This window comes from Suricata suricatta, chromosome 11, assembly GCF_006229205.1.
Source record: "Suricata suricatta isolate VVHF042 chromosome 11, meerkat_22Aug2017_6uvM2_HiC, whole genome shotgun sequence".
Lineage (NCBI taxonomy): Eukaryota > Metazoa > Chordata > Mammalia > Carnivora > Herpestidae > Suricata > Suricata suricatta.
Genome location: NC_043710.1, coordinates 68,996,174 through 69,010,633, shown reverse-complemented (window position 1 = coordinate 69,010,633; position 14,460 = coordinate 68,996,174). Strand labels below are relative to the sequence as shown.

The 14,460-nt window shown below is 36.0% G+C and overlaps 1 protein-coding gene across 2 annotated transcripts in view; it reads left to right on the top strand.

Moving 5' to 3' along the window:
- The window catches only part of NOX4 (NADPH oxidase 4), a 152,197-nt gene extending 148,099 nt beyond the window's left edge, over positions 1–4,098 (top strand). For both annotated transcript variants that reach the window (XM_029915298.1, XM_029915297.1), the window contains one exon: positions 1,979–4,098. In XM_029915298.1, the coding sequence (XP_029771158.1) occupies positions 1,979–2,099 (121 nt within the window). In that variant the 3' untranslated portion in view covers positions 2,100–4,098. The remainder of the gene's footprint in view (positions 1–1,978) is intronic.
- The last annotated feature ends 10,362 nt before the right edge of the window (positions 4,099–14,460 follow it).

The window sequence follows — 14,460 nt, the reverse complement described above, 5'->3', positions numbered from 1 at the left end:
CCCTCTCTCTCTGCTCCCTCCCCCCCCACCTCTCACTTTCTCTCTCTCAAAATAAATAAATAAACATTAGGTGCTTAATGCCAAATTTTGATATTTTCTTTTCAATATTGTTGGACTTGTTTCAGGCATGCAGTCTTATGACTTGAATTCAGTCTGATACTTCTAAGTCTTGTTGTTAAGCTTTGTTAGTGTAGATCCAGAGCACCTTCCATCTATGGCAAAGTTTTCCAACATCCACCTGCCTCTTGCAAGCAAGGTGATAACTTTCTAGAATACTACCCATTGCCCACATATGATATATAGATCTTTCCATTCTGGCTTGTGGGGATATTAATTATTCATAACCTTATGTCAACTCAGAATTGTTTGCCTTACTGCTTTCTGCTAGTTCTTTACCCAGATTCATATAGTTTCCTCTCACACATGAGCAAATCAATACTCAGCCAAGAACTTGAGGGTTCACCTCAACAGATCACCAAAGCTTCCTTCTGTGGATCACTCCTCCTTCCTATCTTTTTTTTATTAATATTTATTTCTGAGAGAGAGTGTGTGCAAACTGGAGAGGGGCAGAGAGAGAGGGAGACCAAGGATCTGAAACAGGCTCTGTGCTGTCAGTGCAGAGCCCAAAGTGGGGCTCAAACCCATGAACCATGAGATCATGACCTGAGCCAAAGTCCGGTGCTCAACTGAGTGAGCCACCCAGGCGCCTCAATCTCTTTGCCTTTCCACTTTCTTCTCCACAGATTCTAACTGCTTTGTCCTCTATGAATTCCATTCTTTGTCTCTTCAGCTCAGTGAGACTCCCAATCTCAACATGAGAAATTCAGAGAAGTTCTATTCTGTAGCATGTAGATTTCCTCCAGCCAATAAGTAGAGACAGTTGCTGGACTCATCTTTGGTTTTTCTGTTTTGTTTTGTTTTGTTTTTTCTTCTTTTTTGCTAGTGGATCACTGTTCTGCTCTACCTATGGTCAAGTTTCTGAAAATACGTTACTTCATATGTTGTTTTCCCCCTAGTTTTTCAATGCATGAAGGTAAAACTATTCCCCACGACCCCATCATGGCTGCAAGTTCTATTTTTGTAGTTCTTTGTTTCATTTTGCAAGGTGAAAAGTTTTAGTGAAACCATTTTTAAATATTTATTATAAAATCTTGGTTCCCATTTAAGCGGATTTACCAGCCTTTTCTTGCCAGCACCAATTATCATCAGCTAAGCTAATGAGGACATACTATATTTGCCCAAGATATGATATGAATTGTTAATAATTTTGATATCCTAGAAAGAACTCAATACAAAGAAAAATTGAGAGGAAGATCAATGTGAAATACTCGTCATTTCCTGGGATTTATTTAGCCTATTTGTTAGGGATATGTATAATTTATCTACTAAAATTTCCTGTAGCAAATGATAAAACCTGCCTGGCATTTGTTATAGTTATCACAGTGCGTAAATAAAAAATAAATTATATACAGATTAATATGCTTTTGTTTCAACTTGGATATAAATTAGTTACTTAAAATTATCCTTTCAAATTGGTAGTAGGTTTTTTTTCTCTTATCGGTGCTCATGCAAATTCATGGGATCTTTAGAAAAATACATATAAAACATCTAGTAAGAGAAGACTGACATAATCTGGTGTGAATGGACATCTATTACTTACTGTTCTTGATTTGATTGCTGCATGTAACAAAAAGGCTAAGGGCAGACCTCACTTTCTGTCTGATAATAAGCAAATACGTGCTTATAGTTACATTCTTTGAACTATCCTGATTTCTGGTGGGAAAGGCATGGAGTAAATAATGTATCTTCATGGTGATCACTTACATTTGGAAATAACTGGGAAATTAATTAATCCAGTATGCAAAGCAGTAAGAAATGAACTTTGTTAATACCTTAAACATATTTGTAACACATTTCTCTTGTTATGTTCTGCCTAATTTTCCACCTGGTTTTCCATTTTCTCCCTCTCTCTTACCAGGAAAACCGTTGGTGTTTTCTGCTGTGGACCCAGTTCAATTTCTAAGACTCTTCATAAACTCTGTAACCGAAACAACTCATATGGGACAAGATTTGAGTACAATAAAGAATCTTTCAGCTGAAAAACTTTGAGATGAACCAGGACTCTGAACAAGAAATGAGTGCAATTTCTAAGACTGAAACTCAGCTGAATCAAGCAGCTGTGTTATGCCAAAGAGTAGTAAGGTTTTCTTATTTATGATTATTTAAAATGGAAATACAGAGAATGTGGCAAGATGACAGGTCACATTACATGTTTAATCTGGAAACCAAAGAGGCCCTGAAGAATAGTTGATGGGATGATTCACTTTTCAATGCTCAAATTAAAAGAAAACTATTAGATGCACACTGTTGATTTTTATGGCAGATCCAAGAACTCCCTAGTGAGGAGCCATGCTTGCTCACTGTGAGGCTGATAGCCTTAGTCCTCTTTAAATTGTTTTTGGTTGAACACATGCAAGATTGAACAAAATTAAAAATTCATTGAAACTCAGATTACATTTTCTACATGAGTATAAACAAGAGTAGCTTTGACTTCAAAAAGCTTCAGGCAAACATAGTAGATGTTTGAAGATATAGCACAGAACTCTGTATTAATACGGGTACTTTGTATCTAATCTTCCCCACTACTGATGCTGATACCTCTGTTGATGTCTGTAGACTTTATGCTGAATGAACTTTTGTAAATGTTGATATAGTATCTATTTTTACATTTTTCTTTCTTCTTCTGTCTATAAGGAAATCTCTCCTTTGCGTGCATTAGACACAATGATTTAATTGGCAATTTACTTAATCTATTACTATTGCATAGTAATGAGGAAAATACCATTACTGTAAATTATAAAGGAATATATATAGACTATAACATTTTCTCTTTTTCAGCATTTTGGCCTCTATGATTTTTATGTTCTTTCCCCCCCCAGCTTAGATGGTCTTATTTTTAGCCTCTTAATGGTACTTTGTTTGTTTGCACAAAGAACATTGTGTCTCTCAGTGATCACCAAGATATAAGATATCTCTCTTTTGCCACACATTGGTTTATACTGGAGACATTGAAAAGTACAGTGCCGTTTCTGCACAAAGAAACACATACTTTACTTTCTACACAAGAGGAAATATTTCATTAGTATTTAAGTTCAGAAGGAAGAATATTATTTGTTGTACCATCTGATATTCTGGGTCTTGATAGAATCTAATTATTGAATTTAAAGTCACTATTGGGACTACACTGCATGATTCTATCAGTTTATGCTTGCTGGCCATTGCATTCTTGGCTCAGAGGAAAAATCCACTTCCCTACTTTAAGAATTAAGGCATTTTTTCAGTTTAGTGATTTTGTTGTGTAGACATCTATCAATTGCTATGAAATATAGTACATTGCTGAAATAAGCAGAATGACTTGTCTGATAAAATTTTGCATGTGACAGATGCAACTGTCACTTTTTGCTCTGACTTGCCAATAGCAATCAAGCATGTTAAAACATCTAGCTTGAACGCCCATCCACATATTACTTAAAGATATCTCTTCCTTCCCTTGGAATTTTTTCTTCTTCCTTCCATGGAAGGCAAGTCAGAAAAGGATATGGGAAATGTGCAATATTCCTGCAGCTTTAGTTCTGAAGGCATATTTGATAATAAGTACATCACGGCAACACTTTCTAAATTAAAAAGAATTTTCATAAACACATGTAACACAAGTAGGAAAAAGAAATGTGAGTTAGTACAGGCTTGATGTGCAATACTGACTCTTTACCGATCATAGTTTATTTATGTGATTATATTAATACACCTAATTTTGGTAAAACAGGTGGAAGATTTTCCAAAAAAATAAACATCTTTCTTTGTAGGTCTGCTATTATAGATGGACATCCTGTCTCTTTTCAATTCTCGCTGATGTTCAAACATGCAGGGTTAACCACAGGTAATTTTTGCTTCTGTAGGTAGTAATACATTAGGTTTTCATCATACATGTAGAAGAGAGTATGGTTTTTTGAGGGATTTTTGCTCTGGGGCTAGTTCTTGTCATACAGATCTTTGTCATGTATCATTTGGGTGGCAATAAATGTTAAAATTGAAATGGTACCTTTGAGATCTCTATAACCTCATCCCTTACAACAAATAAAGCAGGCAGAGTTTCTTCATAAGATGATACAAGTTGAAGAAACCATATATTTGCATGCACACTAGCACACGTGAGCAGCCTTAGGGATTTGAGTTCTTTTTTTGTTTGTTTGTTTATTTATTTATTTTTGAGAGAGAGAGAGAGAGAGAGAGAGAGCGAGCGAGTGCAAGCGAGCATACGCAGGGGGAAGGGTAGAGAGAGGGAGAAAGAATCCCGAGCAGGCCTCGCACCATCAGTGTGGAGCCCGATATGGGGCTCAACTCACAAACCATAAGATCAGGACCTGAACTGAAACCAAGAGCCAGATGTTTAACTGACTGTGCTACCCAAGCATCCAAGGGGGTTTGAGTTCTGTGGCCATGATGTCACTGGGCAGTGGGGTGAGTATAACAAGTTGCTCCCACTCTGGGATTAAAAATTCTCACTTGGACCAGATTAGTGGTTATCAATCTACTCCATCAATCAATCAATCAATATATCTCTTTGGTAACCTGATTAAAAGTATATATTATGGGGGGCACCTGGGTGGCTCAGTCCGTTGAGGCACTGACTCTTGGTTTTTAGCTCAGGTCATAATCTCAGTTTGTGAGTTTGAGCCTTGCCTCAAGCTCTGCACTGATTCTCTCTTGGGATTCTCTCTCTCTGCCCCTCCCCTGCTCATGCTCTTTCACTTTCTCAAAATAAATAAACTTCTTAAAAATGGTAAATATTATGACATTAATACAAAATATTACATACAATGTAATTACAAATAATCTCCAAAAGCAAGGACCCCAGTTTAAGAACCTCTGAACAAAATAATCTTTCACTGAACGTCTTTCTACCTATACTTTTCTGTGATATTTTTTTGCAAGAACCTATCCATTGTTATATGATTAGAGTAGTAAATTAAGTCTGTGGACAAAGTAAAGGAAATTCTCTTCATATACTCTCAAACAGAGATCCAAGTTCTCCTGCTTTATGCAAGGGAAGACTGATTTTATATAACAATAAAAATGAAAGACTCAGATACATACATACATACATACATACCACACATATATTCCTTTTCTTTTTCTTTTTCTTTGTTTAAGTCAGGTTGAAAATGAAATGATTGATAGTTTTTCTTTTTTCATTTAGTGAATTAAAATGCCAATTGGCTGATTGTGATAATAGAGTCACTTAAATAAAAACAATATAGACAAAGCATAGGCTGAATTGATTTAGTCTCTAAATCCAGGTTACGTACAACTCCCCAAATCAGTGCTTACTTGGAGCATCCGCAGAGGTAATAAACCTAAATCGTAAGGCATCGTTAAAGAGGATGGTCAGAAGCAAATGGGCCACTGTCATCAACAGATAATGCTAGTGCTAAAGAGTGTTCATTATATTAAAGAAAAAAAGTTTTCTCCTTAAGGTTAACTCAGCTGAACAGTGTTGTCATTGTTGTTGTTGTTGCTGTTGTTGTTTAAACAAAACGATGAGACACATTTTCAAGTACTACTTATAAGCATTTCCTTTTCTTCTGCCATCCAGGACATTTTTATATCCAGCCATGTTATAGAAACATGAAAGGCTGAAGTGAGGAATAGTCTTATTTTGTGGTCGAGAAAACTGAGGCATAAAGGGAAATGCAATTTGTTTCATCATCCACTGAGTAAGAAGTATGGCATATGGAATACATAGTAATATTGCATAACTTATGGGGATGGGTGATGACTGCACGTTTTGTGGTGGGGAAAAGAAGTCATTCACTGAGTTTGTCACAGAGCTGAAACTGGAGTTCAGCTTTCCACATCTCTCTGCTTTCTCCCTCCCTATGGCATACACATCTAATAAGACACATCTAGTCCTGTTTGTTTGAGTCTCCCTGTGAAACCTATTTAGTGCTAGGTGGGAAATAAGGTGCTATGTTTTAATTCCAGATTCAGATGCAGAAAATCACTCTTCTTCCCTATGTATCTTCTGATTCTAAATGTAGTCTTTTATGTTTTGCCAATTAAAACCTATTTTCAGAAGTCAGTTTTAAAGTATGGTGATAGTGCTAAAGGGATTATGTTCTCCAGAACTTTGTTCTGAAGAAATGTATAATAGTATAATTTCTAGGAAAAACTAATATTTAACATTAAATTTTGATTCATAAACAGAAGTCATAAGTTCCCTGCTTCTAAGTTTACAAGGAAATGTTGATAGTAAAACAAACGACTATTCTCTACTCATATGATCATAACATTGAGGAGAAAAGAATCAGCTTTTTATTAACTAGTAAGACAGGAAATAAATGAAATCAAGCATAATGAGCATTTACTTCAACCAGCACAGAACAATGCGAACTCTCTGCCTCCTTCTGTCTAAATCTCCACTCCATTACCCCAGCTTCTTTATTCCACACTGTGGTATTCTCAAAGGATAGAATTGTAAAAGCTAGAGGAAGTTTTCTAAAGAAAAGAAGCAGAGGACTTCCGATATGTAGCAAAGAAGGGTCTAGTAAGAGAAAAAGCAAAAAAGTCATTTAAAAATAGTAAAGAGTTAAACAATCTTGCTTTAGAATAGAGACCAGAAATTTTTTGAAGTGAATATACAAAATTTTTAGTTTCTCCTATACAAAATGTTATCTTCCTATTGTTAAAATCTAAAAGTAGACTTCTTATTTTATACTGGCAAATATTACAAGTAGTCTTAATGCAGTGTTAAGCTACAGTGTAAGCTTGGTAAGGGCAAGAAATGCCTCATAAAAGCAAAACTAGGAAGAAGAAGAAGAAAGGAGTCAAAGAAAGAAAAATGATTTAACATATCAGGATATGATAATGCTGTTCTTTTCACAACTCTATAGATGTTCAAGTGTGTGGCAGAAATGACCATTACTGTGTTTGGGGAAGATGTAAAAGAATGTAATGTTTGGTTGTTTCCGGGGTTCCTTCACATTTTCATTGCCACTAGAATTTTAGCACAAGCTCTACCTTTGATCAGAATTACATCTGGGTTCTATAAGAATTAGTGCTTTGATGAGCTGCTGCTTGACCTGGAGGCAACCCCGACATTTAGATGAAATCAGCACTGTGTAAATGCTCCGATATATGTAGCAATGAAGAAGGGGAGTCTGCCATGCATTTCTCCAGCTGCATACACTGCACATTAAAATTCTGTCACTGCAAGGTCCTATTTCTCCATTCTTATCCTTCTACTCAGAAAATGAAACCTTCTTAACAAATGTGGATCCTGAGATACAGAAATACTGTCTTGTATCATAACAGTGTATCTGTTCAACTATAGTCATGCATTCATTTGAAACTATCAATTAGGATGACTACATAATTCATTTTAGTAGTGAGAAATCTCCACAATGCATAAAATGGCTTTGCTTGTCTGCTAAGAAAATATATGGTAGCAAATACATTGACTAGGGAGAAGTACTTCAGACTTCTAGATTTCCCTCTCCAGCTGAGTATTAAAGGATTATAAAATTCCTTAGCACGCATATGTTGGAATATGACCTGAGTTGTACTCTGTGCTCTGTGATTAAATGGTTTATTCTTGATTCTGTCCAGTTTGGGAAAATTCTAGCTCACAAGCCAGCTCTTTAATCACGTAGGTGGGTGCCCACCAGGTGCAATTATATCCTTACTTAAAGATAGCCATTATTTGCTTACCAAATGGCATTAGAGGGAACCTTTTATTTCTCTTCTCATTAAAATTTGATTCAGATTCAAAGGTGGGAAAAGTGGAAACTGCTTTCAAAAGTGGGAATGGCTGACTGAAGTTCTGTTTATCCTGAGGATGCCAGTGTCATCATTTTACCAGCCACCTCCTGTGTTCAGAGTTAACAGAATCCTAGGTTAGAAGTCGGAAGACTTGCAGCCTTTATCCCTGAAGAGTATTTGATTATGTGCATAAAAGGTGTGTAATTTCTTCCTCTGCTTACATCCCTTGTCCTGGGATGTAGTGGAGCAAGCATGTAAGGGAGAAGAGGAAAAGAATGGTTAGGAAAGAAAAATGTCCTGGGTAAATCTTCCTTAGTAGGTTTTTTGTTGACATAGTAAAAATAAAATACCACGCTGAGAAAGTAAAAACCCAGGCTTTTATGAGTCACAGTCCACCGTTACCAAAAGTACTAACCAAATTAGTATTTAATTATGTTTTCTGGGCAAGTAGAAAGGATAAACGCCACTGTCTACCTTTGTTTTCCCAAAATTCCCCTACACAAAGTTGCCTGTTTTATCCAATACAGGTGCCTTCTGGATTCCTCTTAAAGTTTTGTGGCTAGAGATAGCTGATAGAAATTGCTGGAGGGAAATATACATTATCCAATTTGCTTAAGGTTTGGTGTAGGACAAAGCAGGTGTATATGAGACATCTTACTGAATTAAAACCAAGGCTTCTATCTTAGAACTAGAAATAATTCTGTAGTGGTGGTGGTGGGGAGCTCTTCACAGTACCTACTTTTTACCTAGATGGAACAAAATTAATTTATCTTTTTTTAACTCTCACCAAAGATACTTCACACTCTGTATCCTCATCAAAGCTTTGATATTTTAGATATTTGTATTTAAATTTGTATGTGTGTGTGTGTGTGTGTGTGTGTGAGAGAGAGAGAGAGAGAGAGAGAGAGAGAGAGAGAGAGAGAGAGAGAGAGAGAAATAGAAGAGAGAGGAAATTGCCTTAATGAGAATGACATTCTGCAATAGCATGTAATGACACTTTCCAACTTTCATAATTAAGCATCCAGTGGTGGCAGGTGTGCAAAGGGAGCATGCATATTTCTCCCATCAAAATGTGTCATGCTCAGCAATGCAGGTGTGGCATTTAATTCCTATCTGGCTAAATGGAGGTGTGAGTTTATACATTGCTAGAGAGGAAGCACTAACCCAGCTTCAGTACTTGGAAAGAATTAGAAGAGTATATAGCTATTTTTAAAGTATAATTTTATTATTGTAAATACATGGTATGCTTTAGAAAACCTTAATTGTTTCAGAAAAAAGCATAGTGCTTAAAAGCTAAACAAATAAAAGTTGGATAAATATACTTAAAGTCCCTCTCATATAAACTAATAGTGTACCTCTGGTGGTAGTAATCAAGAATTTTCTCAGGATTCTTAGAACAAGTTAGTGTTATTTCCATCCTAATGAAGGACCCAATTATCACACTAATTTTACTTGTTAAGATATTGAACAAGCAATATTTAAGAAATGTTACTTTGAAACCTTGAAAATGGTCTAATTCCAAGCTTCTCAACACTCTTGTAACTTTCATTTCATCAGATGTATCATTAAGAGTTATAGATTTCTAATATCTCATTTAATATGCTGGATTTGGGATATTGGTTTTATTTTTGGTTTCTTTTTGTGGTATGATTCCTAAATCGCATAATCATGCACATTAAAACATTGAAATATTTATACAATTTTAAGATGTCAACATTATATTTTTCTGCATAAAAATTAATAAAATATAACGTTCATTATGAAGTCTAAATATTGAGATATTATACTTTATCACTGAGGATTTCGGTTTTACCTAAAGGTTGAATATGCCATAGAGATTTACACCCACATAGTAATTCCAGCTCAAAGGATTTTGTTTACAGTATTCCCTTTATCTGTGGTTTTGCTTTCTGTGGTTTTGGTTTCAGTTACGTGCAGCCAACGATGTTCTGGAACCAGATGATCCGCCTTCTGACATATAGTCAGAAGGTCACTGCAAAATAACAGTGAAACACTATGTCTAGCTGCCTGTGTTGTTCACCTGATTTCATCTCCTTTTTTTTTGTTTTTTTTTAATATAATTTATTGTAAAGTTGGCTAACATACAGTGTGTAAAGTATGCTTCAGTTTTTGGGGTAGATTCCCATTGTTCATTGCTTACATACAACACCCCGTGCTCATCCCAACAAATGCCCTCTCAAGGCCCATCACCTACTTTCCCCTCTCCCCTAGCTCCCATCCACCCTCAGTTTTTTCTCTGTATTCAAAGGTCTCCTATGGTTTGCCTCTCTCCCTCTAGGTAACTATTTTCCCCTTCCCCTCCCCCATAGTTTTCTGTTAAGTTTCTTAAGATCCACATAGGAGTGAACAATATATCTGTCCTTCTCTGACTGACTTATTTTGCTAAGTTCCATCCATACTGCTGCAAAGGCATGATTTCATTCTTTCTCATTGCCAAGTAGTATTCCATTGTATACATAAACCACATCTTCTTTATCCATTCATCAGTTGATGGACATTTAGGCTCTTTCCATAATTTGGCTATGGTTGAGAGTGCTGTTATTGACATTGGGGTACATGTGCCCCTATGCATCAGCACTCCTGTATCCCTTGGGTAAATTCCTAGTAGTGCTATTGCTGGGTTGTAGGGTAGTTCTAGTTTAAATTTTTGAGGAACCTCCACACTGTTACCTAGAGTAGCTGCACCAGTTTGCATTCTCACCAACAGTGCAAGACAATTCCCATTTCTCCACATCCTTTCCAACATCTGTAGTTTCCTCAGTTGTTCATTTTAGCCACTCTGACCAGTGTGAGGTGACATCTCAGTGTGGTTTTGATTTGTAGTTCCCCCATAATGAGTGATGTTGAGCATCTTTTCATGTGTCTGTTGGCCATCTGGATGTCTTCTTCAGAAAATTGTCTGTTCATGTCTTCTGTCCATTTCTTCCCTGGATTATTTGTTTTTCAGGAGTGGGATTTGGTAAGTTCTTTATAGATTTAGGATACTAACCCTTTATGTAGTATGTCTTTTGCAAATGTTTTTTCCCATTCCGTGGGTTGCCTTTTAGTTGTGTTGATTGTTTCCTTTGCAGTGCAGAAGCTTTTTATCTTGATGAGGTCCCAATAGTTCATTTTTGCTTTCAGTTCCCTTGCCTTTGGAGATGTGTCAAGTAAGAAATTTCTGCAGCTCAGGTCAAAGAGGTTGTTTCCTTTCTCCTCTAAGGTTTGGATGGTTTCCTGTCTCACATTTAGGTCTTTCATCCATTTTGAGTTTATTTTTGTGTATGGTATAAGAAAGTGGTCTAGTTTCATTGTTCTGCATATTTTCTAGTTCTCCCAGCACTATTTGCTAAAGAGACTGTCTTTTTTCCATTGGATAGTCTTTCCTGCTTTGTCAAAGATTAGTTGGCCATACAGTTGTGGCTCCAATTCTGGGTTCTCTATTTTATTCCATTGGTCTATGTGTCTGTTTTTGTGCTGATACCATACCATCTTGATGATTACAGCTTTTCAGTAGATGCTAAAGTCTGGGATTGTGATGTTTCTCACTTTGGTTTTCTTATTCAATATTATTTTGGCTATCTGGATATTTTTTTTATTCCATACAAATGTTAGGATTGTTTTTTCTAGCTTTGAGAAGAATGCTGGTGCAATTTTGATTGGGATTGCATTGAATGTGTAAATTGCTTTGGGTAGTATTGACACTTTAACAATATTTAGTCTTCCAATCCATGAGCATGGAATATTTTTCCATTTATTTGTGTCTTCTTCAGTTTCCTTCATAAGCTTTCTGTAGTTTTCAGCAAACATATGTTTTAAATCTTTGGTTAGGTTTATTCCTAGGTATTTTATGGATCTTAGTGCAACTTAAATGGGATCAGTTTCTTTATTTCTTTTTCTGTTGCTTCATTATTGTTGTATAAAATGCAAATGAGGGCCACCTGGGTGGCTCAGTTGGTTAAGCATCCAACTTCAGCTCAGGTCATGATTTCACAATTTATGAGTTTGAGCCCTTTGTCGGGCTCTGTGCTCATAGCCCAGAGCCTAGAGCCTGCTTCAGATTTTGTATCTCCCTCTCTCTCTGCTCCTTCCTTGCATGTAGTTTGTGTGTCTCTCTCTCAAAAATAAATACACATTTTTTAAAAAATGCAACCAGTTTCTGTACATTGATTTTGTATTCTGTGACTTTGCTGAATTGATGTATCAGTTCTAACAGTCTTTTGGTGGAGTCTTTCAGGTTTTCCATTTAGAGTATCAGGTCGTTTATGAAAAGTGAAAGTTTGACTTCTTTGCCAACTTTTATGCCTTTTACTTCATTTTGTTGTCTGATTGCTGATGTTAGGACTTCCAACACTATGTTAAACAACAGTGGTGAGAGTGAACATCCCTGTCGTGTTTTTCTTATCTCAGGAGGAAAGCTCTTAGTTTTTCCCCATTGAGGATGATATTAGTTGTGGGCTTTTACATGGCTTTTATGATGTTTAAGTATATTCCATATATTCCAACTTTCTTGAGGGTTTTTATTAAGAAAGGATGCTGCCTCCATATAGATTGTCAGGATTATGTGGTTCTTATCCTTTCTTTTATAAATGTGATATGTCACATTGATTAACTTGAAAATATTGAACTCCAGCCCAGGAATGAATCCCACATAATCATGGTGAATAATATTTTTATATGCTGTTGAATTCAATTTGCTAATATCTTGTTGAGAATTTTTGCATCCATGTTCATTGGGGATATTGGCCTGTAATTCTCTTTTTTTGGTGGGGTCTCTATCTGGTTTGGGAATCAAGGTAAATGCAACTCATATTTGTTGGGAAATTTTTGATAACTGCTTCAATTTATTCACTAGTTATGGATCTGTTCAAATTTTCTCTTATTTCCCATATGTGTTTTGGTACTGTGTGGGTGTGTAGGGATTTGTCCATTTCTTCCAGTTTGTCCAGTTTGTTGGCATATAATTTTTCATAGTACTCTCTGATAATTTCTTTCATTTCTGAGGGATTGGTTGTGATAAATCCATTTTCACTCATGATTTTATCTATTTGGGTCCTTTCTCTTTTCTTTTTGAGAAATCTGGCTAGGGAGTTATCAATTTTGTTTATTTAAAAAAAAACCCTCTTAGTTTCATTGTTCTGCCCTATTATATTTTGATTCTATATTGTTATTTCTGCTCTGGTATTTATTATTTCTCTTCTTCTCCTGGGTTTGGGGTTTCTTTGTTGTTCTGCTTATAGTTCCTTTAGGTGTGCTGTTTGATTTTGTATTTGGGATTTTTCTTGTTTCTTGAGATAGGCCTGGATTGCAATGTATTTTCCTCTTAGAACTTCCTTTGCTACATATCAAAGTGTTTGGATTGTTGTGTTTTCATTTTCATTTGTTTCCATATATTTTTTTTAATTTCCTCTTTAGTTGCATGGTTGAACCTTTTGTTCTTTAGTAGGATGTTCTTTAACCTTCATGCATTTGGAGGTTTTCCAAACCTTTTCCGGTGATTGGTTTCAAATATCATAGCATTGGTAGCATTGTGATCTGAAAGTGTGCATGATCTGATCTCAATTCTTTTATATTTATTGAGGGCTGTTTTGTGAGCCCATATGTGATCTATCTTGGAGCATGTTCCATGTGTACTCAAAAAGAATGTGTATTTTTCTGTTTTAGAATGAAAAGTTCTAAGTATATCTGTCAAATCCATCTGGTCCAGTGTATCATTCAGGGCCATTGTTTCCTTATTGATTTTCTCCCCAGATGTTCTGTGCATTGTTGGAAGTGGAGTATTAAAGTCCCCTGCAAATACCACATTCTAACCTATAAGATTGGTTAAGTTTATGATTGTTTTATATATTTGCTGCTACCAAATTTGGTGCATAAACATTTACAATTATTAGCTTTTCTTGATGGATAGACCCCATAATTATGATATTATATCCTTCTTTGTCTCTTGTTACAGCCTTTAGTTTAAAATCTAGTTTGTCTGATATAATTGTGGCTACTCCAGCTTTCTTTTGACTTCCCCTAGCATGATAGATGGTTCTCCATCCCCTCACTTTCAATCTGAAGGTGTCCTCAGGTCTAAAATGGGTCTTTTGTAGACAGCAAATAGGTGGGTCTTGTTTTTTAAACCCTTCTGATACGCTGTGTCTTTTGATTGGAGCAGTTAGTCCATTTACATTCAGTGTTATTATTGAAAGATATGGATGTAGAATCATTGTGTTATCTGTAAGTTTCATGCTTGTGGTGATGTCTCTGGTCCTTTGTGGTCTTTGCAACATTCCACTCACAGAGTCTGCCTTAGGATCTCCTATAGGGCAAGCTTGGTGGTGATAAATTCCTTCAGTTTTTGGTTCACTGAAAAAACTTTTATCTCTCCTTCTACTCTGAATAAAAGTCTTGCTGGATAAAAGATTCTTGGCTACATATTTTTCCTATTCAGCATATTGAAAATTTCCTGCCACTCCTTTCTGGCCTGCCAAGTTTCAGTAAATAGGTCTGATACTACCCTTATATGTCTACCATTGTAGGTTAAAGCCCATTTATCCTTAGCTGCTTTCAGAATTCTCTGTTTATTCTTGTATTTTGCCAGTTTCACTATGATGCATCATGCAGAAAATTAGGTTACATTTGAAAGGAGTCTGTGCC